We start from the raw sequence: 27,522 nt of genomic DNA on the forward strand, positions 1-27,522 counted from the left end.
GTCAGCAGCAAAACTGGGTCTGGGTCGTTCTTCTTCTTGTCCTGTTCAATACGACGACTAAAAACATACGCTGGTGCTGGTGAAGAACTCCCTCCAGAAGCTGATTCTGTTTATCTGGATGCTACATTAAGATGAAAAGACTTTTTGGGATTTTCTTATCTGGACATTTAAGCATGCGTCAGACACCAAGTGAACGTTATGTACTGGCCTGCATGAAGCCCTGACTAGGATCCCATTGAAAATCTGTAGAGAGAACAGGGGACCACGGTCCATGTCAGAGGAACATCAAATCTGGAAGAGATGAGAGACTCAACATAGAAGAATGGGATGGGATTGCTCAGGAGGCGTGTGTGAGACTTGCTGAGAACGACAACAAATTACTGCAGGCTGCCGTCCGGCAAAAAGGACACACAAGTAGACTCGGTGCTGGAATGAAGAAGTGCAGGAAAATATTTAAAGGAAGAGTTTAGTAAAGACAAAGTGGGATAACCAGGCAGACGGGAGTACTGGAAGGTTAGGTGTACAGGAAGGAGAGAGGTGGCAAAGGAAAAGGGTTACAGAGACTTGTATGTAAAGCTGGAAGGTTTGGTGAGGACGAGCTGAGATGAATGCAGATCTGCTGTGGCGTTCACAGGTGTATAAGCTAATGTGTGTGCTGATAATAAAAGATATCGTTTCTTCTTTTAATGCTAAGGATGGAGCACGCTTCTTATCCTGCTCAGCTAACAGACTACAGTTTACTGTGCTGACAGTAAGGGCCGAGAGGTGACGGCTGTGACAGTCCAGCATATTGACATGAAGAATTAACATGAAAATGGCTTAAAAGTGTTCTTTCTACTTAGAAAAGCAGAAGTTCTAGTAATGCTAGTCTGTTACTAGTCTGTGTATGTGAAGATGACATGTGGCTGTCTTTTCACAACCATTTAGTAACCAACTGGATGGTGATTAAACACATGAAAAAACACAAACAATGCCAGACCCATTTAATTTCTTTGCTGAATTATTCCGATCAACATTTCTCACATTTCCTGAGACGGTTTGACTGAAGCGTCTCACGATTTCTGCAGATTGTGAGAATCTTTCTGTGATATTTGGTTCTGTAGATGAAGAAATCCCCAAGTTCCTCACACAAATACTCTGAAGCATATTGTTGCTAAACTATTTGCTCACACAGTCATTCACATAGTGGTAACATGTCCACATCTCTGCTTCTGAAAGACTCAACCTCCAGTGAACCTCGAGAGCATCTCACTGCCGAGGGACTCCTCTATCAATCCTTTATCTGAGGCCTGATTTGAAACTATTGGCAACAACAGTGTGAGCTGCATATGAAAGTTCCAGCTTGAACCAGTTGTACACAGAAACATCAAAACCCTCAGAAAGCAGCTTCAAAGGCTTTGGACCGATCTTCAAAGCGCGCAGCGCAGTGTTGCATTTTAGCCGCTGAATTAAACATGTTTCCAAGTCATGCAGCCGTAACTGGAGCACTGAGGTGTAAGCTCCGTAGGTCAAAGTTGTCCTCATGAGTTAAAGTTTATCAATGATTTATATACGACATCACTAAGAAAGTGACACCGCTGAATGGAAATGGAAAGGAACTGTGTGAGGACTCAGGCTCTCTCTTGACATTAGGTTTAAATGTGTTCAAACAGAGAATGATTTTTAACCATCGCCTTTGTTTATATTGGGTTATTCTGGGCTACTGACTAAGTACTTGTGATAGCAAAGCGGAGACGTTTGTGTTCTTTTTTTTTCACATTTCCAGAACGCATTTTTATCATGCTGTTAGTATTTACAGCCAGATAAACAATGAATCTCTCTCTCTGTTGCTGCAAGTGAAGGATTACCTCATGATCTTGTTCCCAAGTGATGGGAACGTGGAGCAGGAGATGAAAAGTCGGATTGGTGCGGCATCAGCTTTAATGCGGGCCTCGTATCAGGCTATTGGGGTGAAGAGAGAGCTCAGCACTGGCAAAGCTTCCAATTAGGCAGTCATTCTGTGCTGTAACCCTCACCTATCGTCATCAGCTCTGACTGGTGACCGAAAGAATGTGGCCAAAATGAGTTTCCTCTGCAGGGCGGCTGAGCTCAGCTTTACAGATAATTTGAGAGAAGAGCAGCTCCTCCACATGGAGGTGGTTTGGGCATCTGAGGTGATGTCTGCATCAGTGGTCATCACTATGGAAACATATTTATAAACTCTTATTTGGCCCAGAAGTGTCTCAGAAGTGTCTCTTATGGAGCAACTGGGAAAGTATGTATGTATGAATAAAATGAAGACTGTGATCTGTTCTGATATTCTAAATAATAAAAGAAACAACATGTCAATAATAACTTTTATATTGATTTTGTTTTGATAAAACATTTTAAAGTTTGTGGATGAAGAGAACCTTGAAGAGACGTGCACCTACGCTCCTTCTTTTCCGAAGCATTTGATGTGCTAAGGTGGCAAACCGAGCTCACGAATACTGCTGGATATTAGCGACGACTAAAACCCAATGCTATGCCAGCAATTCTGACCCTCAAGAAGTCTTAATGTCCTTAGATAGCGAGTTTAATCACTTTAAGAAACATGAAAGAAGGAATATTACGAGTAATGTAGCCCTGAAAGCCAAGCAGTTGTCACATCCTGAGCTTCCTGATCACAGAGGAGTGTCGGGTCACTCAGCTCAGCAGTCTATAAGCCAATTAGACCCCTCCTACACACACACACACACACACACACACACACACACACACACACACACACCACTCTCTCATGTGATGATCTTCTCTTTGATGTACAGTTTGAGTAATGTCTGTAATGTTGTTACGCTCGGGTTCAAACTGAAACGACTGAACAGAGATGTCTCAGCACTCGATGTCGCCGGTCAGATGGTGTTTCAGTGTAAACAACAAACGCTGCTCACAAGTTAAAGGATTTTATGTTTCTAAACTGACACAAAGTAAGACAACTGTTTGTTTTCTAAAAAGCATCAGATCCTAATTGCTGAAGTTAAAGTTAATCTGCAGGACAACCTTTACAATCTCTTAATCACAACATGTCCTGTCACGATAGTATTCATGTGATTAACCTGCATTCAGTAAACGTGACGTCTGAACTTGACAGTAAGGTGCAAAACGTCTGTGCGGTACCATTTCGACAATCCTAGGTTGCCTTTTTTCTCGCGTCATCGTGTTCACAGATGCCCGCCCACTCTCCGTGACAACAACCCCCCCGTCAGCCTTCAGACTGAGGCGTAAAAAGCTGCACATGCATTCAGACTCAGAGTTCCTTTGAAGGGATGTGACCAATCAGATTTCACAATGCAAATACCGATCTCTCCTTTTCATCACGAAGATGATTGTGGCAAATATTTGTTTCCTTCGACACTGTCAGAAAAAACACGTTTCCAAGAATGAGCACGCAGACGAGCCACTACCTCAGACGCCTTTACTTTGTGGTTGTTGCTATAATTCCTTTTAAGGTGTCTTGGTTTAATGTCAGCCTGCATGAGGTTTATTCCTTTCACAATGACCTTTTATTAAAGCCTACAAGAAGAAAGTATGAAATGCTAAAAATCTAACTTTATTTATTTTGTTTTCTGGCGCGTTGTTGTGTCGATATTCACAGCAAAGATATTATCGTTAACATTCACGCAGCAGAATTTAGTTCAGGTTTCACTGAGCAGATTCTTATTTCTACTTGGATTAAGTGATTCTGTGATGTAGTCACTGCAGATGTGTTTCTTTGTTGATCGGAGCAAAGAAAGTGCGTAACCAGAGCGCTGCAGGTTTAATTAAGCACCCCTTTATTTAGCAGAATACCTCAACCACTTCATCTCTTTTATCCACCCGGGTCTTTGGAATTAAATCACCTCACTGCCAGCCTTTCACACGATTAACTTTGTGGCCTAAAATTCAAATAAATATGTCAGAGCCTCTGTGGCTCTCTGGAACTGAAGGTTTGCACCTGTCTGACTGATGAATATGTGAGAAAATGGGTTACAGCACCACAAGTTTGTTATAGCAGTCAGAGTGACGGAGGAATGCAGCGATCCCGTCATGAATCAGCTTATAAATAGATTATTTCTTCCATTGTGTGCTGAAATTCTTCAACCGCTGCTGCAATAAAAGAAGGAAAAATATGCCTTCTTTCTGGGAATTACCTATAATATTCTCTTTAGTTTACACTGGTGCAATCAGTCCAGTTTAATTGTTTTTATATAGCACCAATTCACAGTAAGAGTTGCCTCAAGGTGCTCTACGATATTACAGAGACAACTCTAACTAATGATCCGACATGAAAGAAGGCAGTCTGGGATATTTGCTTCATCTGTGTGTTAAGGGGTTCCTCACAGGTACAGGCCCGTGGTCTGAATAATCTTATAATCGCATTATAAGATGTCTCGGCTTCACAGTGGGCTTCTTTGATACAGTAAGAAACTACGTAAAACGCCGTTTCCAGTTCACGTGTTACCTTTGTGAATTCTATCAGAGAGACAAACCTGTCTGATTGATTGCTTTAAGCCTGCAGCACCACTAACTAACACACTTCACTGTGGAAGCAAAGCATGGAGTACGAGTAGCTGGTCATATGTTACTGAAGGCAATAATTATTTAAATTTTGCTACAGTACTTTTAGATTGATGTCCCCAGTGTTGTGTGGTCCGGTGTTCTAAATTTAAACGTTGTTAAGAAAAGGAGGATCTATTAAGTGTTCAGTTTCTCCATGCACCATATATCAGGACTGAGAGTGTGATTAAAGCGATGAGTGGACCTATTAACATTTTAAGAGAAGTCATTTGAGTCTCATTATGACTTGAGGCTTTATAGGTGTTAGCGGGGCCTGCAGTGGTGGTGTCGGGTTCTTTCTCCAGCTTCAGGTGCCACCCTTTTGTACACCATCCTGACAACACCTGAAATGAACAGGGTTCATGATGCTGGGTGGCTGGGCTTGTAATACACTTATGGTTTACACCAGTTTACACTGTTATGAAGGGTTAAATTAGCTGTGGAGACATAAAACCTGTGAACATGTTGATTTCTGCAGTAAAGCTACAAATCAAGGGAGTGCAGTCTCCACCTTTCTCAGTGGCGTTATTTTTCAAATCCATATGCCTTATGGTTATATACTCGTATTGTTTTCTTCAGCTTGTAGCCATTGTGGAGTTTTGAAAGCAGGAGTAAACTGTCCATTTGTTGGGAACTATTTTCAGCTTGAATTGGTGCAAATCTGGTGTTGCAAATGCACCTGCATGATCCCTTTCTTTAGAGGAGATTCTGAAAAGTTGTTATTGCTATTTATATGCCATTAGCATCGGCCCTGTGCTATATGCTGAAACAATCTGGTTCTCTTGTGGACCTCACAATGTCTTTGGCTGCAAATGTCCTTAAAACTACACTCGCTGCCAGCGTGAGCCAGCAGCTGCACGGAGCTTGCTTTAAGTGAAAAAAGCTGCTCACCATCCAGTGTTGAACTCCACGTGTGCGTCGAACAAAGCGACAACAGGGGCAGAAGCTGCCCTCCAGCCGCTCACTCTGGACCTGATCAGTCCTTCCTGCTTATCATGGCGGACCACCTTGATGAACCCCGGGCCGTGCTGAGCATTGGTCTCATCCACAAAGTTCTGCAGATGCTCCTTTAGCTCCACTGGAGAGAGACACACACAGATTTAAGCATATTGTTAGCAGAAGTAGGATCTCTGACATCTGTTGTGTGACTGATCTAATCGACAATACTCCACAAAAGCTCACACATGCTGTATTGACATAATTCCACATGCTAGGAAAGGCAGTGCAGGAAGACACCGGCTGAGTTAAACTGATGAGCAGCAGTTGTTAGTATGCAAAACAGCAGGATGGTGATGATGTTGGAGCTCAGTCCAAGCATTTCATTTGCGCCTAAAGTTATAAAATTGAGACTTGAGTATTTCTCAAGGAAAAAGATGAGAACAAAAAGAAATGATGATATTTCGTCACAGGTGTAGTTTATGGTCGGAGAGTGGAGCCTCTCCTATCTGAAATATTTACAGCAGCTGTGCCCGACACAGTCGATCCTGGTGGTGTGGCTGAGTTTCTGGAGTTGACAATGGCTGCTGATCCAAACGCACCTCAAATGTAGTCCAGTAGCGAGTATAGCAGCACCCTTGATGTGCATCTTGCAAGCCTACCATCTTTGAATGAGGTGATTTTTAGACAATCGCATGCTTGTAACTCTGTGGCAATAATCTGAAGAAACAAAAGGCCTCTGTGCCAAAGGAAAATAGTTACCTCAGTTTTGCACAGAAGGAACAATCCAACATTTTTCTTTAGAAGAACTGACGGCTAGCCAGGCCTGACTATTCAACATCAGAGTTGGACCTCAAAAAACCTTCTGGTCCTGTAGCCTATAAGAATATCATTTTTCGTCTGGGTCTCTTTAATGACGTTTCTGCTGTTTATGGACTCAGTCAGTCATTCTGGATCTTACTGAAAAATAAATTCGTTGTATTTTATGATTCTTGGTCTGACTGTGTTTCTAGGTTGAGGGCTATCCATCGTGCGTTCACTGTGATTGGTAAGTGAGTTAAGGCTCTTTCACATTATGTTCACTTTTCCAGCCCTGGAGCCATTTTCATTTTTTCTTGCCTCCCTTTTTCTTCCTGAGTGACTTCACACAGACCTTGATTCACACAGACAGAAACATGCACAGAATATTTACGGCACACGTATATGCCATCTGCCCGCAGTGGAACAGCAGACGTCTTCATTTCCTGGTTGTGATTTTTCTGTGTTGTAATCCTGCCTGGAGGCTACGGCTGCTGCTTTTCTTTTTCTATTCATTATTACCATCAGCCTGGATTCTCTAGTCTCTCTGTTTCTTTTTAATGAGCCACAGTTTGCTGCTGACCAGGAAGAAAGATGGGCTCATTTACAACAGGAGTTGGGAGGATCTGAAAAGCACCTTACTGTGCTATATGTACATATGCGATGACTTCTAAGCACTCAAAAAAAAGAAAAAAAATGAAATCATTAAATCAAGCCCACCAAGCCCAATTAGCCCGGCCCACACCATGCAACCTGTTTTCATATAAAATATAGCCAAGTGAAGAGGAAGAGCCCTGATTTACTTTACGCTGTTAAAAAAAAATCAATTATGTGATTGAACTGAGAATTTTGAGATCAAAATGAATGATGGATTGATGATCGCCCAACAGAAAATCAATCAACATGTGTTTATATTCAAGACTATACAATATCACAAAGAGAAAGAAAAAAAGGTTTTGACTGAACAGCAGAAAAAGCTGTAATATTTAGAATAATGTGGCTTATAAATGTTGGATGATAATTATATAGACAGTTTAACCTGATACCTAAATTACTGTTGACTAATTTAATTATATACTTACTAAATCAACTCATCCTATCAATTCCCACGAGTCTGATGCTCATCCAGTCTCTTTTCTTTCCAAGCTCCTTTGAACGCTCATTGTAAGGAAAATTATGTTTCAGTCAGGACGCTTTCATTGGAGGGGGGTTGCAAAGCAGCTTGAACAAGTGCAGCAACTTTCCATGAGCTTTGCCAGTTGGACGTGTAGCGTATCAGCTGATGTAAGCTGGCAGTGAAATCAGATCATCTGTGGCTGATTTGTGGTTTGCTAACATTATATTTGAATAATATAAGATTAATGAAGATTAATCTTAATCTTCTTAAAGTCCGATTAACAAAAACACTTCTTATGTCAAAAACATTTTTTTAAATATATTAGATGTGCAAGGCCAGTATGTTTAGGAGATCACTGTCGTACTTCTGCAGAGTGCATTACATACCAACCACTGTGTATGATGCTGGATTGAGGACACAAATGCGAGCCATGCCGTGGATCGGCGAGAGCATCAAAAGTTGCGTCTGGAATCTGTTCAAGCCACTCTCCTGGTTTCATGGTTATAGATCGGAAAGCTCCTGTTACCACCAAGACCACTTTGGACTCGTCCAGATCTCCTCGAGTTGTTTCTTCAGCCTCTGGTAGTTCTTGATTTTTTCGTTCCCCTTCTTCCTGCTGTTCCTGTCACATCTATCAGAACTGCAGTCTTCTGTTCCTTGTCAGCCACCACGTCTTGCTGATTAGCCAGCAGCTGCTTGTCCTTTTTAGAAATCACAGTTCCACAAGACCTTAGCTGTGTTGTTCTCAACCACCTTTGGTCGGCTGCTATCAAGACTTTCAGATTTCTAGTCCATATGTTGTCGTTTCTCCACACTGTGTTGTCCCCCTCAGCTTACACAGTCTCAGATTGCAGCTTATATTCTTCATTTATTCTAAATGGGGGACCTGTGCATAGTCTGCAACTTAGATCCTGTCAGCTGTGGTAGACTCCTGCCTCTATGGACCTGCGTATTCGGTCCTGTTGTGGTGCTGCCATGATCTGTCCTTTAAGCCAGCCTTTTCTAGACACTGGTACGATTTCTGGATGCCAGTCATTTCCTCTGTCTGTCGATGGTACATCTCATACGGATACTTAGTTGTCCATGATCGTTGTCCTGTCCCTCATCACCATCTGTCTTCAGCTGCCTGGGGGATTCTTGGAGTAGCTCATCTCAGGGGGCAATCTTCCTGACGTATTTGCGGATGCTAAACGATCAGCGAGTCGATGTCTCGCTCATTCGTGGCATACAGCTTGATGTCATCCATGCACCGGAGGTGACTGATGGTCACTCCACTCCATAATCTATATTCACATCTACTTTTAGTGTTGAGCTGAGCGATATGCAGAGCAGCAGCAGGAACAGTCATCATCTTTGTGTAGTCTGCACTCGTGTGTTAAAAGTTGGCCTCCAGTCACTTCTAGACAAATGTCATCAGTGCAGTGAAAAGCACTCCAGTAACCATGTGTGGAGCATTGACTTACAGGCTTTCCTGTGGTCAATCCAGACAGTTCTCGTGTCTGCCCGATCGTAGAGTTCTGGTGTACTGCTCTATCAATCAGGAGCTGGCCCTCTGGTATAATTTTGCTCCATTTATGCCTTTTATACTGTATTTCCATGTATGTTCATATGTTTCAATGCATTATTGCACCTATTTCCCAGTTTTCCAAGCAAAACACAAAGAAGGATGGCTGAAGACTTTTTCCCAGCACTGTATTTATAATGGAATTCATATAAAGCTTTCAAAAAGATTCAAAGTATTGTCATTGTGCCATTAATGGAGGTTTGCATGGCTCAGTGATCTTTGATAAGCCCCCTGAAGTGATATGAACACAGCCTCTCAAGTCTAATTTAGTATTCTGGTGGCAACACTTGCCTGCATTTCCACTTTTGCCTTCATCTGGCCTCAGTTGACCCTCATTTGTCATAATTACACCCTGCATGATCAATAAGCAGCATTAATGATCTTGCACTTTTACTCAGTTATCTTTCATCACTTGCCTTCATTATAAATTACCTCCACGCAGCTGTAACTCATTCCAAAGCAAAAACATTAAATCATGAGCTACTTCCCAAAGAATTGCTAAGTTGAACGTTTGTAACGCATTAGGAGAGAATAATTTGAGGTAAATGTTAAACGTATTCATTCCCTTGCTTGCTCCACTAATCAGCATTCAACCCCGTGCAGCAACCATAACTAAACTCTGATATATTGTATTATTGAAGAACAGAGGAGCAGTGGCAGACCCATAAAATCTGCAGGCGTTGGATGCACGGACAGATTTCTCATAATGGTAATTATAGATTTGGCAGCAGTGAAATATGTTTCATTGTACGTGATGCAATTATTAACACTGGAAGTCTAATAGACAAGCCACATCCAGGCTTTGCCTGTGACTGCTGCAATAAGTCTGACTTTGTGTTCATGCACCAGTGATGCAGCTAATGCCTACACGTGTCATGATTTCGTGCACCATCCGAGGCAGAATATACGTGGGACATAAAACATGGACCAGTCGAGGCTGTAGCTCAACTAAAGGTGCCAGTGCATGCTGCAGTTATTCAACTCTGGATCTCTGTCCTATAATGTGAAGATAAGCTCTTCATCAAACTGGAGTGACTTTAACTAGCTCTTCATTTGGCTGGCTCTTTTCATTTCACTCTGTGTTTGAACCATTAAACATTCCAACAAGTTGGTTGAGCTGAAATTTTGCTGCCACTTGGGACCAAAGATGAAATCTGCAGCTTCACGTGGCTAAAATTAGCCTCAGCCTAAGATGAGGTTGAAGTTTCATTAGAAAACTTGCATATTGCTCTTAAGGTTTCCATCAGTCTATTACAAGCTAAGCTAACCGACCCCTCATCAGTCCTCACTCTTATTTTTGGTTTTGGTTTTTTAGTTTTCAGAAACACAACAGCTCAGTTAGCTAATATATCCTGTCACTCTATTAATCCTTTTAGCAAATTTACACTTTAAAAATAAAATACACATAAAAACAAACAAATAAAAAAATAAATAACTACATATTGCTACAGCTTTTTGTTGTTTTTTACCACCCACGATAACATCCTGTAAAAAATTTCTGCATGACAGAAATTTTGTGTCAAGTTTCATCAGGAAAATTAAACTGCTAAAGGTGGAAACAACAAACTTGAGGGAAAAACACTGTCGAGTACAACTATAGACACGCTAGAGGTGATACGAGCAGCTGTTGATGTGCGACCCAAAATTAAACAAATGACTCTGCTGCAAAATGTGCCAGCTGCACTCCATGTGATAGAAAGAGAGTGAGATACAGTGGGGCAAAAAAGTATTTAGTCAGCCACCGATTGTGCAAGTTCCCCCACTTAAAATGATGACAGAGGTCAGTAATTTGCACCAGAGGTACACTTCAACTGTGAGAGACAGAATGTGAAAAAAAAATCCATGAATCCACATGGTAGGATTTGTAAAGAATTTATTCGTAAATCAGGGTGGAAAATAAGTATTTGGTCACCTCAAACAAGGAAAATCTCTGGCTCTCACAGACCTGTAACGTCTTCTGTAAGAAGCTTTTCTGTCCCCCACTCGTTACCTGTATGAATGGCACCTGTTTGAACTCATCATCTGTATAAAAGACACCTGTCCACAGCCTCAAACAGTCAGACTCCAAACTCCGCCATGGCCAAGACCAAAGAGCTTTCGAAGGACACCAGGAAAAGTATTGTAGACCTGCACCAGACTGGGAAGAGTGAATCTACAATAGGCAAGCAGCTTGGTGTGAAAGAATCAACTGTGGGAGCAATCATCAGAAAATGGAAGACATACAAGACCACTGATAATCTCCCTCGATCTGGGGCTCCACGCAAGATCTCATCCCGTGGGGTCAAAATGATCATGAGAACGGTGAGCAAAGATCCCAGAACCACACGGGGGGACCTGGTGAATGACCTGCAGAGAGCTGGGACCAAAGTAACAAAGGTCACCATCAGTAACACACTACAACGGCAGGGAATCAAATCCCGCAGTGCCAGACGTGTTCCGCTGCTGAAGCCAGTGCATGTCCAGGCCCGTCTGAAGTTTGCCAGAGAGCACATGGATGATACAGCAGAGGATTGGGAGAATGTCATGTGGTCAGATGAAACCAAAGTAGAACTTTTTGGTATAAACTCAACTCGTCGTGTTTGGAGGAAGAAGAATACTGAGTTGCATCCCAAGAACACCATACCTACTGTGAAGCATGGGGGTGGAAACATCATGCTATGGGGCTGTTTTTCTGCCAAGGGGACAGGACGACTGATCCGTGTTAAGGACAGAATGAATGGGGCCATGTATCGTGAGATTTTGAGCCAAAACCTCCTTCCATCAGTGAGAACTTTGAAGATGAAACCAGGCTGGGTCTTCCAACATGACAATGATCCAAAACACACCGCCCGGGCAACAAAGGAGTGGCTCCGTAAGAAGCATTTGAAAGTCCTGGAGTGGCCTAGCCAGTCTCCAGACCTCAACCCCATAGAAAATCTGTGGCGGGAGTTGAAAGTCCGTGTTGCTCGGCGACAGCCCCAAAACATCACTGCTCTCGAGAAGATCTGCATGGAGGAATGGGCCAAAATACCAGCTACTGTGTGTGCAAACCTGGTAAAGACCTATAGTAAACGTTTGACCTCTGTTATTGCCAACAAAGGTTATGTTACAAAGTATTGAGTTGTATTTTTGTTATTGACCAAATACTTATTTTCCACCCTGATTTACGAATAAATTCTTTACAAATCCTACCATGTGGATTCATGGATTTTTTTTCCACATTCTGTCTCTCACAGTTGAAGTGTACCTCTGGTGCAAATTACTGACCTCTGTCATCATTTTAGGTGGGGGAACTTGCACAATCGGTGGCTGACTAAATACTTTTTTGCCCCACTGTACATCCCAGGTAGAAATGATTTTTCACCTTTATTATGGGACAATATTGTGCAGCTCCTGTTACAAGGATAAGTCACTTTAGTTATTAAAGTTGTTGAAGAGTTAAACAGCTATGTTGTACTTTTATTTAACACCTCCATTAAAAACACTGCTTGCATTTGACCCTGTGTACCCTGCTGTGGCTCTACTGCTACAGAACAATGCTGCTGCTCCTGGCACCCTGACAGATTCACATTTTTTTAATCGTCAGTAACTCATATAACAGAAGGATGCATTTCACCTACCCCTGGTGTAAATGACATTAATGTGAATTCATTCTTTAAATGCTCATTGGGCTCATCTCTGACGGGGACGAGTCTGCCTACAGGAGGGAGGTTGAACGTCTGGTGTCCTGGTGCAGCCACAACAACCTGGTGCTGAATGCCCAGAAGACAGTGGAGATTATTGTGGACTTCAGGAAGCACACAGCCCCACTCCCCCCCATCATCCTGACTGACACCCCCATCACCTCTGTGGACTCATTCTGCTTCCTGGGTACCACCATCACCCAGGACCTGAAGTGGGAGCCCACCATCACCTCCGTCATCAAGAAAGCCCAGCAGAGGATGTACTTCCTGAGGCAGCTGAAGAAATTCAACCTGCCAACACGGACGATGATGCAGTTCTACACCGCAATCATCGAGTCCATCCTCACCTCCTCCATCACCGTGTGGTACGCTGGAGCCACTATCAGGGACAAACAGAGACTGCAGCGTGTTGTGCGCTCTGCTGAGAAGGTGATTGGCTGCAGACTCCCATCTCTGCAGGACCTGTACACCTCCAGGACTCTGCGGCGTGCAGCTCGGATCTCAGCTGACCCTTCTCACCCTGGACACAGTCTGTTTGACCTGCTCCCCTCAGGCAGGAGGCTCCGGTCCATTCGCACCAGAACCTCTCGCCACAAGAACAGTTTCTTCCCCTCTGCTGTTGGACACATGAACAATAACCACATGACTGTCCCCGCCACTAACACATGACCCTACGCTGTGTCACTGCATCATTCCATGTCTGGCACTGATCACCACCTGCACTCATGTATATATCTTTCTACGTAGCACTCATAATTCTTATTCTCATGTATATATCTCATGTATATCTCATGCACATATCTTTCTTTCTACATAGCACTTTAATTCTTATTGTCTGCACTGAAGCACCGCAGCAATTTCCTAATGTTGTAAACCTCAACATCTGGCAATAAACCCATTCTGATTCTGATTCTGATTCTGATAGAGTCTAAACCGTGTCAAAAACTTTGTCTGTCTTATTGTTGCTTTGGATGAACTGAAGCATCCGCTCGTTCTATTAACCGATGTGAAAACTGAACAAACACAACAAAAACTGGAAACTGATACAGTTTGTCTTAGAGTTAAAGTTGTGTCTTTGGAACATACCGCAGCATAAAAGGATGTAAAAACAAAAAAAGAGAAAAAAAGACTTGTAGTGAAGTCCAACACTAAAATATTTGATGGACATTTCAATTTGGACATATTTAGCCATAATATAAACAAGTGCAGAGTATCAGTGAGGAGGAAGAGAGAGCTGTTATGAAAGGGATGAAAACTGGAAAAGTGGCAGGCTCAGACTGCATACCTGTGCAGGTACAGAGATGTTTAAGAGAGAGGGCAGCGGACTTTTTAACCAGTCTGTTTAACACAGTCTTGGAGAGTGAAAGGATGGCTGAGGAATGGAGAAGTGTGCTGGTACTGATGTGCAGAGCTGTAGGAACTACAGAAGAATAAAGCTCATGAGAAATATCATTAAGATATGAGAACGAGTTGCTGAAGCAAGGTTAAGAAGAAAAGTGATGATCAGTGAGCTGCAGAGTGAGCTCATGCTGAGAAACAGCACTAATGTTTGGATTCACTGCTGATGGAGAAGTATAGACAAGCTCTTTGTGAATCTACAGAAGGCATATGATTGGGTGCCAAGAGAGGAACTGTGGTCCTGCATCAGGAAGTCAGGAGTGAAGTATGTGAGGCAGGTGGTGCAGGACGTATGAGGACCGTGTCACGGCGGTGAGCTGTGAGTAGCTGATAGATGGGATGGCGGTGGGGGTGGGATTACATCAGTGATTGGCTCTGAGCCCCTTCTTGTTTGCAGTGGTGATGGACAGACTGACAGATGAGGTCAGGCAGGAGTCTCTGCGGACTCTGGTGAAGCCGAAGGAAGAAGCAGCTATATTGTAAACAATAAAATAGGGAACGATGTTTTGGCTTAATGCTGGAACCGGTCTTCTAACTAATGGGATGTTAGCCATCATCTCCTTCCTCCACTAGAAGGCATTTATGGTTTTATTCTGAACTAGTTTTGAAATTTAACCTTTGGGTTAATTTAATGTTACACAAACCATCCGTGGAGCGACCATATTGCATACACAGCACTTCTGTGGTCAGAGGATTAGTAGATGTGTTTGAGCCCCTGTCAGTCAGAAAATCAGCAGATTTCCTTTTGATCTTATTTCAAGTTGGTAATTAAGCTAATACTCAGCACATGAGGGATATAAGCTGTCATGTTCACATGAATGCTTGCAGACAATATACATCTCCTGTGGCTCAGGAGGCTGTGCAGTTGGGAGGTTGGTGGTTCAGTTCCCATTTGCTCCAGTCTGTGCACAAAGCTATCACTGTGCAAGATAGTGAAGCCTGAGTTGCTCTCTGATGTGTTCATTGAAGTGCTAATGTTGGATAGAAAGCACCTCAGGCACAGAAAAAAGTGCTTGTATGAATGGGTGAATGAGGCTCGTAAAGTGCTTGAGTTGAAAAGCACTAAATAAGATCCAGTCGATTTACCAGCGTGCCACGCTCTGAACTGGAGATTGTTATTCCTGGCTCTACTTAATTATGTTTGGATTTGTGTATCTGTGTTCATTGGATTTACCAAAACCTCCCTGAAACGTCTGCAGGTTGTTCAGAAAGCTGCAGCTGATTGAGACTTCTAACTACTCCTATATCACACTGTTGCTAAAACAGTTGCACTGGCACCCAGCTAGCTTCAAAGTCCATTTTAAGATTCTGGTTTTTGCTTTTAGAGCCGTGCATGGACAAGCACCTGTGGACATCAGTGAACTTTTGCATCTAGACATCAGCTAGCTGTGCAGCACACAAGGCTGAGAGGGGAAGCAGACGGAGCTTTTGCAGCAGTGGATCCAGACTCAGCAGCTCTCTGCCTATCAGCTACTCAATGGTCTCTTTCAAAAAATTCAGCTTCTTATCTTCATTTTTTTAGCACCTCGGTTGTGAAGCACTATAATTTTTTACTTTATTTTCTTTACTTTATTTAGTATTTATCGAACAGTTTGAATAATGGAATAAGCTGATAGTCCGCAGTGCTGAACTGTATCACACGTCTTCATCCAAAGCGAAAAATCCCCAAAGGTTTCATATCCTTCAGACATCATCAGTAAGTAAAGAATTTATTTAGATGTGTCGGCACACATTCGTTTGAAATTTCCCTGGAAGAAGCCCACACAGGCACAGGGAGGACATGCTTACTCCACACAGGTTTTAACCAGGAGCCTTCTCCCTGTGAGGGGACACTGCTAAGCAAGACATTAAGAACAACTGCTGCTGTGCCAGCTGTGTAAGTGCAGGCTGGCTCTGAGGAAGCTTGAGGGTTTTATGAAAGTCAAACAGCTGGAAGCCACAAACACAACTTCAGCTCACGTCACATCAAATCTGAAGTGCATCAGGTTCAGTTCAATTTTACTTATACAGCAACAAATCACAACAACGGTCGCCTCAAGGCTCTTTATATTGTAAAGTAGACCCTTCAATAATACAGAGAAAAACCCAACAATCATATGACCCCCTATGAACAAGCACTTTGGCGACAGCGGGAAGGAAAAACTCCCTTTTAACAGGAAGAAACCTCCAACAGAACCAGGCTCAGGGAGGGGCGGGGCCATCTGCTGTGATTGGTTGGGGTGAATCAGAGATTCAATCATGATTAGCCTCACAGGTCTGTCTGCCTCCGCTGAAACGTGAAACAAGCTTAACCTCCTAAGACCCGAACTCTTCGACAGCATGCATTTTTAATTTCTCTTTGATATTTGGGCTGATTGGGGCCCGATGAATGTAAAAACATTCAAAATTACCAGATTTTTTTTTCCCTTATTTTTGTTTTTAAGAAAAATAAGAGCTACATGAGGATATTCATTTAAAAATTTGATAGAACAGTAGCAGTATAATGTCCTCGTAAGTGGATATCAGGTCCTTGTAGAGCAAAATTGGGTATTTTGGTCTAAATAACCCAAAATGTGATGTCCACATATGTGGGCGCAGGTCCTAGGAGGTTAATGTTAAAGCTAAAAAAGAAGCTTAATGACTGTTTTGTCCACAAAAGGCCGGGCTAATGCCACACGCTGGATGCGTGAGAGCTGAAAACATTAACAGTCCACTCCTCTCACACTGACAGCAGAACAGTGGTTTGTTTTATTTTATGTAGTTTATATATTTTTAGCAGCCTTTAATACTATTTCCTGTAAGCTGTAGACATTCACGACGGCCGTCTACCACGCCACTTCATTTCTACTGTTTTCTGTCTTCTTCTGTTTAGACTTTTCATTTCTGTGCCCACGGTGTAATGATGTAAGCCTTCAGTGTGGCTTTAGCTTTAAATATACTGTTTTATTTCTATCTGTGCATTATTCTCTTCCACCAGACGTGAGACCTCTTGAAAACTAATGATTTATCATTGGAGTCTGTTTACACAGAATAACCCTGCGACTGAGCATCTTTGATCTTACACATCTTACACATCTTACACATCTTATCTTAAAAAAAAAAAAAAAAAAAAAAAAAAAAAGTCGAATTTCCCAGAGGAACCCACCCGAGGGATTAATAAAGTTCTATCTTATCTTATGATGCTGTTACAACCAGCCAAAGAGCTGCTTTGAAGAACTGAAAAATCAATAATTTAATGCATATAAAATCTTAATCTACATACAGAGAAGAGGCCTGTGAAGACCTTTGTTTCTGAAACGTACATATAAATACAGACACACTAATTTATACTCAGAAGATGTGTTTTATTTGCAGATCCCTAGAGGCAGCAATATATTTTTCTTAAAAGCAAAAACTGTATTGGTTTGCAAATGACACGTTGCAGCTTTCTGAATATGGATTTCCTCACTGACTGAGTTTCTGCAGTTTTACACCAAATAAATTCCAGTTCTACATGAAGTAAAAGATCAAGAAGACTTTGATTAGAAACCCCCCCCCGTGAAAAAAAAGCATCGTTATAGTATTAGAAGAAATACAACTTGGCATGGATCACGACATCTACAGATGACACTGTGATCTGTAGCAAGAGTAGAAGCAAAAGAGCACATGTGTGTGAATGAGACTGAGACGGGTGTAAAGGCGAAGCTGCAAGGAGCAGAGGTAGGGAAGATGGATGAGTTTAAATATCTGGAGTCAACCATCCAAGAGAGAGTGCACAAGAGAGGTGAAGAAGAGAGTCCAGGCAGGGTGGAGTGGGTGGAGATGAATGTCAGGGGTGATTTGTGACAGAAGGATCGCAGCAAGAGTGAAAAGGAAGGTTTACAAGGTTGTAGTGAGACCCGCTCTGAGGTCTGGTTTGGAGATGATGGCACTGACAAAAAGACAGGAGGCCGAGCTGGAGGAGCTAAGATTTCCACTGGGATTAGAAGCGCGTACATCAGAGGGACAGCTCCGGTTCAGCGGTTTGGATACAAAGTTAAAGACACGAGGCTGAGATGGTTTGGACATGCGCAGAGGAGGGTGAGTGGAAATGCTGAAGATGTCAGGCAGGAGGAGGAACGGACGACCTCTAGGGAGGTTCATGGATGTAGTGAGGGAGGACATGCAGAGAGTCGGAGTAAGAGGGGGGAAATCTTAGGGATAGGGTAAGATGGAGGAAGATGATCTAATGCGGTGACCCCTTAAGGAAGCAGAAGAAGATGTGCAAGTAGAACTAGACATGAAAAAAGAAATGCTGAGGAAGGTTTAAGGTTCTTACAGCTGTTGCTGTGGTCATCCACCAGTATGACCTCTTTGAGCAGGTGGGAAGGAGTCCTCTGGATGGCCGTGTGGATGGAGCGCAGCAACACCGACAAGGCCTCGTTGACAAAGATGAAGATGACACTGAGCTGGGGAAGGTCTGATGAGTAGGACATGTTTCTGCATCTGAGGGGAAACGCCAACATTCAGAAGCTTTGTGAGCCAAAATCACATCCTGTTAAATCCTTACAGGAGAACACCACCACACCGACACTCACCCGTCAGGCCGTAAATCTGGAATCGGGCGGGTGAGGGAGATGCGGTCGCTAAGGTAACCGTTGTAGCCATAGTACTTGAACTTCTTGAGGGCAACCCTTCGGCTTTCCGGGCCAAGGTCGTGACCCCAGTGGTTGAAGAGTGAGGAGGCGGGGTCTGAGGCTGCGTCTGACGAGGATGCCGCATCTTCCCCATCCTTCAGAGGAGTTTCTGTGGACAGAGAGAGGGAGCGGTCGATGACTAGGATTATACAGTTAACCCTTTATCACCCAGGTATCACACAGGCTGCCTGGACTTGTTTTGTACCTTGTGAATGCTTTGTGCTTCTGTAATAAACCGAATATGAGCGAAAATCTTCTTTATTTTCAGAAACCATTTGAATTTTTGTCTCTAGTACCAACGGGAACAGAGTTACGCTTTCTCAGGAGAAATGACTATGACCAAGTCTAAGCGCTCCATGTGGTTATCAAACAAAACCTGTTGACTGAGGGCTGAAAGAATCATTTCTGCAGCATCGGGAAAAAGGATGGAACTCAAATGCGATTGAAGAAACAGAGATTTTTATTGTCATTCCAAATAACACCATCAGGCAGCTGCGCAGATCCGTTTCTGCAGAAGTGGAAACAAATCCTCTAACGTGCCCCAATGTGACACTATTTGGTTTTCAGATCAGCTCGGACCTCTGCGCCACACATGCACATGGTGGAAAACAGTAACAACCAAAAACATGCTGTAGGCATATTTGGTGGTTTGAAATGATCGATTTAAAAAATATATAGCATGCAAAGAGGCTTTAATGTATTCCGCTTTTCACTGTGCAGGCTGCAGAATTTGGATGCAGCAGTCTGTTGTTTGTCCGAATCACCAAAAGATGGGGATCCTCTGAGAGAATGAAATATTCATGAACTGAGGCCGGCTGGAACTCCTCACTCAGGTGTGAAGGTGTTGAAAACACAGAAAGTATATAAGCAAAAACTTTTTTCAATCCATAAAAACGAACTCAACACCGAGCCACGAGACTCCAGCATGGAAGTCACGATCTTGAATGTGTAATATACACCACAGTGGTTTGAATGCTTGAAGTTAAACTCAAACAAAATAAAAAACAGAAATATGAATTAATTCAATTTTGCAAAAAGATCAAAAAGTATTTGTTTTCTTTTCCCATGACAGCGGTTGACAGTTGCTCAAAGCGCTGTCAACTTTTATAACCTGCTACTCACTTTTTTAAACCCCTTTTCATGGAGCCCACGTACTGTAGCGTTGGGCTGTCACGCTGTAAGACATTTAACATTTGGCAGGACCCACTGTGCTGTGCCAGGTTTGTATTTCACACAAGGTGACAACGTTTAGTACCTCCTGCTCAACAAGGGAAAGTTGGTAAGCTTAAAGTTCTCATCTACAACTTCCAACTGAACACTAAACATCATCACGTCTGCAACTCATCACCCAAGAGCTTGTTATGATTGAGGATTCAGGGTGCACCAGTCTGCCGCCGCATTAAAACCTGGTGGTTTTAATTAAATTTGTTTTAAACCAATTTTAAACTAATTAAAACCTGGTGGCCCTCGCCAAAATCCCCCGATCCTAATCGTTTTTTAGCATCGGCACGTGTATTCTTGGACCTGTGGAAGTGGTTGCCGGCAAATTGACGGGGTCGTCCTTGGTTTGCGTGGAAGACAGTGACTCGTCTGCAAACTACTCACGGCAAGAGTGAAAAAGTGTGACACAAACCAGAAACAGATCATTTAGTAAAAGTAAAAGCTCCTTTTTAAATGTTACTTTGAAGGTGAATGTTTTCCACTTTTTTAAGTTTCAAGCAGAAAGTGAATTCAAGTGAAAGTCTGAGCTTTGAGCGTGCTCATTTGAAGCCTGCACATCTTTTATAGATATTGTGTTGCACTGTCTCTTTGCCCCCCAAACTATGTGCGACATTGCCAACTGCACTGGTCTGCATTAAATATTTAATAAGACAATATCCTTTATGTCTGGGATAATTTTGTACTGAACTGAAGTCACATATTGGGCAAGTTATCAACACATGACTGAACATGATGCCCAACCAAAGACAAATGTAAAAAAGCCTGAAAAAGAGGAGGGTCACACTCTGCTCCTCATATTTAAAAAAAACAAACAAAACTGCATTGATCAAGATCAGGATAGCATGACAGGTTTATTGGGATTACAAGAATACTATGTAGGAGTGATGGGCAATATGTAGTGATTTGTTATTAAGGTGACATTGAAGACGTCAGTGGATGTAAGCTGAATTTTGAAGGATTGCTAACATCACCCCGCTCTGCACCCCTACTAAGTTTCATCAGAATTGACTAAAACATTTCGAGCTCTCACATTTATCGCATCAAAAACACAACCTTCTCTGTGGAGGTAAAAAGAAAAGGGAAAAACAAATGTCCAACAAGAAATGGTGATACATTTTCAAACACCTGAAAGGTGATAAATTATTCACTTCTATGTTCGTGAAAAAAGCAGAGGTGCAAAAATTGTCCAAGAACTCATTTGAGCTCTTTAGTCACTTTTTCTTTAGAGGAGATGACTAACAAAACACAAACTCCATCACGTGATCGTGACTGGCTCATGTTCTGATGGGGGTTTTTTTAAATACAGGAGTTTTCTCCAGACTGGGATGCTTTTATCACGGGTAATTATGGCACATCACAGTAACATACTCCACAGGTTTAATTTTGGTTTCTGCAGTTTGACTTTAAGATTTTGACTCCAACCAGCCGACTATCTCTACTTCTATTTTCAGCCCTCAGTGGAGGACTGTGAAGTGCCTCCTTCCTGCAGCAAATGGCTTTTTTTTATTACTTTGAACAGCAGTACTTCCCCCTTTGGTAATAACATACTCAGTGCACTCGTGGGTGAAATGGCACCTCCCTCCAAGTCCACTCATAGCCTCATAATAAGCACCCTAAAAGCACTACAAATGATTCGGTGTTCCATTTTTCTTGGCCACAAATGCATTCTGAGTCATGCAAAGGTTTTAAGAGTTTTAAGTCACCTCATTTGCAGCCATTTATATTCACTGATGCATTTAGTTAATGCATTGTGCTTTTCAGAACAGACAAAAAAAGTAAAAGCTGGAGAGGGGAAAAGAAAGATGGATGGCAGATTGAACCCGTGTGTGTGTACTCTGTGCTCGGGTTGAGAACAAATGAGCAGAGGGAGTGTGCTGTGACCTGCACTGCACTGTGTTAGACAAACCTCATTACTAATTCAGTTGGACCAAGCTACCCTTTACAGCACAGCTGGAGGGCACATCATAGCTCTGTACAAGACGTCAGGGAGAATAAAGTGGGACAATGCTGAGGTTGTGTCCGTGTGCGTATTATACAGTACCAAGTGTAATATTTGTACAAATGATGTAGGTGCAACAGGGACACAGTGCTGACGGCGTGTGACAGTGTAATATTAAAGTCGAATTTAGCGTACTACAAGTGTGGGAATGTGTGTGTGTGTCATTTACTGTGGATTTCCACAGGAAAATCTGAGGGCCAAATATGCTGTTTAAACATGACTGATAAACATCAATGGAACACTTTTTAATCAGAGAACAGCATCAAGTCAGGTAAAGTTCTGGGGTATTGATCTGGTCAGTAACAGAGGGGGTGTTAATCGGTATCAGCTGCTTTGGTGTTCGTGAAATTAACAACAGGAGCTCTAGAGGGGCAACAATGTCACAACCCCCAAAGCAGGAATGGTTTTACTGGTGGAGGCCACTGACATTTTCTCCTCCTCATGTTTACAGAGTCTCACGAGCATGGAGGAGATTCCAGGAGATAGACAGGGCCGTAGAGGGCCCTTAAGCCACCAAAATTATAAACAAAGTCAATGAAGGTGGCAGAGAGCCCAACGCCATCTAGTGGGCCCTGAGCTCATCTGCCATAGAATACCAGAACTAGCAGTTCCACCATTGCCACCCTGTGATTTCCACAAATGAGAGCAGGTTCACCCTGAGCACGTGTGTGGAGAACATTGTGCTGTCTGTAAGTGTGACGGCTTTAGTGATGGATCAGTGATTGCATATCCGCGGAGGGATACACAGGCCTATTCAGGTTTGGCAACGCCACCCTGGCTGCCATTAGGTATCAGGATGAAACCGTTGGACCTGGGCTGGGACGAGAAATATGCTTTAAAATTCAACCGAATTTAAAAATACGTCTGCACTGCTGCAGCAAACAGTGCAACTTTGTCCAGTCGTACCCTTGTGGGGCGTAGGAACTTGGCGCCACATCAATATCTGCTCAGCTACACACAACACAATGCACAAATCCAGAAAAGAATGAGAGTGAGGTAACACAATTTGAAAAGAAAATCAGCATTTATGGCCTTAAAAAGAAGCTTTGGTGATGCAAAGGAGGAAAATGTCATCTACTAATCTAATAAAATGGAATCTAGAAAGAAACAGACAGGAGGAACAAAAAATAATGATGACAAGAGCACAAAACACAAAGGACAAAGAAGTGCTGACAGGATGCTGAGTGAGGTACGAGAGAGTGATGGAGAGGGCGAGAGGCAGAGAAAGTGATGAGGAGAACAAGGATAAAAGGGATGTGACAGAAGGTATTCATCCCCAGGCATCTGTAAACTAGGAAACCCTGAGCTTTGTCTCTCCAGATTGTGGAGAGACACACTTTTATTAGCTCAGACAGACACCATGACACACACACACACACACACTTCCTGCAAACCTGAGGGCATCAGAGCTGGACTCCCTACAACCTAATGGATTAGAAATGAGACGCACTGCTGGGTGACAAAGTGGCTCACCTTGTCCTCCAGTCACTTTATGCAAAATTGACATACGATTGGCTCAGCAGGCTGCACGCTGCAACCGGCTCTCCAGCCTCAGCACAACCTCTGCAATCAGAGCTGAGATCAGCCTCAATCAGGACTGAGAGCAGGACTATTCCAGATTAGAATCACTGTAAACAATGTGCGAATGACTACCAAAAATATAGAATCTCTCTTCTATAAACACTTTTATTTGGACAAGGGGTTGCAAATGTTTGATTTTGTATATTTTGGATGTGAAATCTATTGTTATCCACTTTTACTGAAGCTCGAACGAACAACGTGAATATATATATAGCGGCGGTCTCTAAGAAATGTTCCTTTATTTAAAGTAAAGTAACAGAAAAATTACATTAAATTAATCAAATATGACAAAACGACATCATTATTAGTAAATCACTGAATATTTGAACCTATGTAGAAGCTTTTTCACGAGTGTGTTTCAATGGCACACTGTGTTACCTAATGCTAATCATCATTTTAAAAGGCTACTTGGTTATTAGAAAACATATTTAGAAACCTGTTATTACATAAAATAATTAGAAAAACACATTTGTTTAGCTGAGTGTCTGCAGCATCAACTGTCATCAGGTCAAAAAAATAACGGTGGTCTAAAACTAATCAGAATATTTCCTCCTGAAGGGTATTCCCTTGACTTAACCGCTCTAACTGCCTCTAATCAGAATAAAAGACAAGCTGTAGGCCCCAATGTAAAACTGTGCAAGAGTTTATAGTCGGGGAATCGGATGCCTCGTAGATCCGTGACAGCCAAACACTGACGTACCTACAGGTGAAAAAGAAGTCTGTGGGAACGCCAGGCTCAGTTCCCTTACTTTATGACCTCAGTAAACACTTTCTGCATCGGTTTATGGGCTCTAGTGCTAGTTTGAAGTCTTAAAACAATACAGCATGATGTCCTGAATGATAAAGAAGGTCATTACCAACCATCCTTCTTCCTCACTGCGTCACATTTAACAAAACAAAACCAACACGATAATAGCAAAACAGACAGCATGAGGCTTCACAACAGGGCCACGAAACTGGAGGATACCAGCGTGGCTGCATCTATCTTGTATAAACAGTCTATAGAGTTCGGAAGAAATACAACAACAACCCATTACTGCTGCTGAACGCCTCCTAAAAGCTGCTTCAGACACATTCTGACAGTTTCTTCATCACCAAAGCTGCTACCGGCATCATTTCTGAAAATACAAAACATAACAACTCCAAAGCACTATTCTGTTTCGATGATCATGTCATGTAAAAATGCGGTGTTCGTTCGGCATGATGGAAAACGCGGCCACCTCCAGCACGCTGCTGTCGCTCAAACACCGGTTGGGTAACAGCACGATCCGTGAGCGCTCACCAGCTGGGCTGTCAGTTGAGGTTTGATTGACAGTCGGCTGGTAGATGAGGAGATGAAGTGCTGGATGGCAGTTTTTTAGAGGGAAGTGGAATTCAGTAAAAGGGCTAAAGAGTTACTAAAACGATTTTAAAGTCTAAACTGAACTGCGAACAAAATCCAGGAATATCACAGCTGCACAAAGTCTGGGTCTGGATCTGTTTGTGCCTTTGGCTGTCAATCTTCCAACCAAACGCCGACTCGCAAACATCCACTGAAGAACGGAGAATAAAATAATCCACACACAGAAGAAGAATGCTCATAACTAAAGTGATGGAGACGTCTTTGAGGACAGAGTCGCTATTATTAGCACACAAGTACGGGGCCGTTAGCGCGGAGTGGAACTGCTGGAGGGTTGTGATGATGATTCAGAGCTGGATCTTATTTAGGGAGGAATAATTGAATGATGTCACGACAAAAAGGAGATTCAGGATTTGCAGATTGCATCCTATTAGCAATCAGCTGTTATTTTGAGGGAATGAAATGCTTGGAATGCTTGTTTTTCATTCTCTGCGTTAAATCTCAGTGTAAAATCAGCAGCCTTGTGTTCATTCAACCCCATTGACTGTGTGGGATACAAACAGCTTAAACCGACGAAGACCTTAAATGGGACATGAGCCCGATTTGCAAAACACCATGCGTGGATGTAACCCCCCCCAAAAAACACTCAATTAGTCCTCCGCACATCCTCTGTGTACTTTCAAGTTGCTCATCAGCTCTGCTCCGAAACACTGCTGTTTTGCAGGAACCTATCCCAGCAGGCTTTGCGCTTGTAACACAAACATGCGCCCACACACACCCGAGGATTTGAAAGAATTTGTTTTCGTGGAGAGAATCTCATTTGCTCTGCAAGCCCCGCAACATTGTCTCCCCGCGAAAGCTTTTTGTGTTCCAATATTTAAAGAGGCATAAGGGAAAACACAGGCAATTCATTTGCCTTTTGTATTGACTCCAAGTCCCCTTCAAACCACACGACGGCTTCTTTTTCGTATCACAGCGAGAGATGACTCATAAAAAGTGCTTTTTCCATAGCTTGCTGTGCGTTTGATTGTGTTGCCAAGAGCATGCTCGCACAAGAGTCATTTGCAAAATGTTGTGTGGCCCCCAGCTGGGGCAAAACGGGAGCCCATCTGCAGATCCCCAAAGTAAAGGGCAACTAGCTTTTCCCCCGAAGTTTCTCGCTGCTTATTATACAACGACACATACTGACAGAGAGAGAGCGTGATGTCTCACAGAGAGAGCGAGAGAGGGAGGGATGGGCGCCTTTGTGCCAGAGTTCACACATGATTAATTTAATCAAGCTGTGAGCAGATGGTGATCTCTGTCTTCCTCCTCTCCCCTCAGGTATGAATAATGTGTTTAATGGATCACACCTGGACAAGTCAGATCTGTACTTACAGCGAACTACAGCAGAGTGAGAGGGCGCAGACGCGTTAGCCATTTTTACAAGTGGATTTTGTTGCATTGCTGGCTTCGTACATCTGTTTAGATCGGGGCATTTTTAGCAATCAAACCTCTGTCTCCAGAGGAGAGGGAGGTGTCGCAGACAGAACGATACGCCGCACGATATCTGGCACTTCCTGCGCGAGGAGGAGCAGCCCGGCACTGGAGGAGAACAGCAGTCTCTCAAGCGCAGATGGATTTCAGGAACAACAGTAGTTCAACATTCTGGGAAATACCTGATTGCTTTATTTCCTCAAGTGAGATAAGAAGATCAATAGTAATCTCATGTGTAGTACAGAGCGAAAGCTGGGATAGTGTTCAGTCTAGCTTAGCATAAAGAATGCGGGGGGAAGGAGACAGCACACATATATGTCCAGAGAATTAGAAAAAACAACAGAAATCACCCCAACTACCACAGAGCCTAAAAAGACGAGTTGGAAGTGTTGCTGGAGCTGCTACTTGAAAAACAGATGTGTTGCAGTCATTATGAGCGGTTGGCTGAGCATGTGCTCGCTGTCACTGCATGCTGAAACCTGGGTGTCAGTCTTTATATATGGTGCACATTTCAGTCATACACTTATTTCATGCAATCAGCTACTTCTAACTCTAAAAATCATTTGGAAGGTCTGTATGCAGAACAAGCAAATAATTCACTTCATTGTTTTCTTTCAGGTCCCAAAACTCCAAAGAAAATCGTGAGATGAAGTTCAGTCCTCGAATTAACAGAGTCGTGGTCTAGCAGAGCGCTAGGAGGTCAACGCCAGTTTAAAAGGGTGATATATATAAAATTCACTGCCATACAGCTTTCTAGAAAGAGGCTGAAAATATTTTTTCACTTAATATTTAATATTAGGAGTTTTGACACTTTCCCACTGGCTTTATTGCTTTTCACCCTAATGCTCATTTTCTGTCATTTGCAGGTATAATCATATATATATATATATATATATATATATATATATATATATATATATATATATATATATATATATATATATATATATTACTGTGGAATAATCCAGTGTGTGTTTATTTTCTCCCTCTCTGCGCCGTCTCTCTGACTCAAAATCTGACAGACTGCAGATTAAAGATCAGAGAGGCAGATTCCATTATGAAGCCATTTCCCTCCTTTACCATGCTAACAACCTTTTAAAACCATCTGCCATCATTTTCTCCCCATCACGCTGTCTTCATAGTGCGATGGCCGCTACAAATGACTTCCATCCCTTCTTCCTGTCTGTCTCACAGTCTACATACTGTGTCTGTGCGGGCGTGCAAAGATAGCAGATCTCGTTTC

The 27,522-nt window shown here is 42.7% G+C and overlaps 1 protein-coding gene across 2 annotated transcripts in view; it reads right to left on the reverse strand.

Annotated features, from left to right (window-relative positions):
* Positions 1-27,522, reverse strand: part of galnt18a (UDP-N-acetyl-alpha-D-galactosamine:polypeptide N-acetylgalactosaminyltransferase 18a) — a 180,171-nt gene that overhangs the window by 68,386 nt on the left and 84,263 nt on the right. For both annotated transcript variants that reach the window (XM_085280894.1, XM_085280893.1), the window contains exons 2-4: positions 18,565-18,772; positions 18,306-18,472; positions 5,446-5,632 (exon numbers count right to left, since the gene is read on the reverse strand). In XM_085280894.1, coding sequence (XP_085137020.1) covers positions 5,446-5,632; positions 18,306-18,472; positions 18,565-18,772 — 562 coding nt within the window. The remainder of the gene's footprint in view (positions 1-5,445; positions 5,633-18,305; positions 18,473-18,564; positions 18,773-27,522) is intronic.

Source organism: Mchenga conophoros, linkage group LG7, assembly GCF_057382185.1.
Source record: "Mchenga conophoros isolate Kocher_MC1m ecotype Shallow Benthic linkage group LG7, M_conophoros_male_GT1.1, whole genome shotgun sequence".
Classification (NCBI taxonomy): Eukaryota; Metazoa; Chordata; class Actinopteri; order Cichliformes; family Cichlidae; genus Mchenga; species Mchenga conophoros.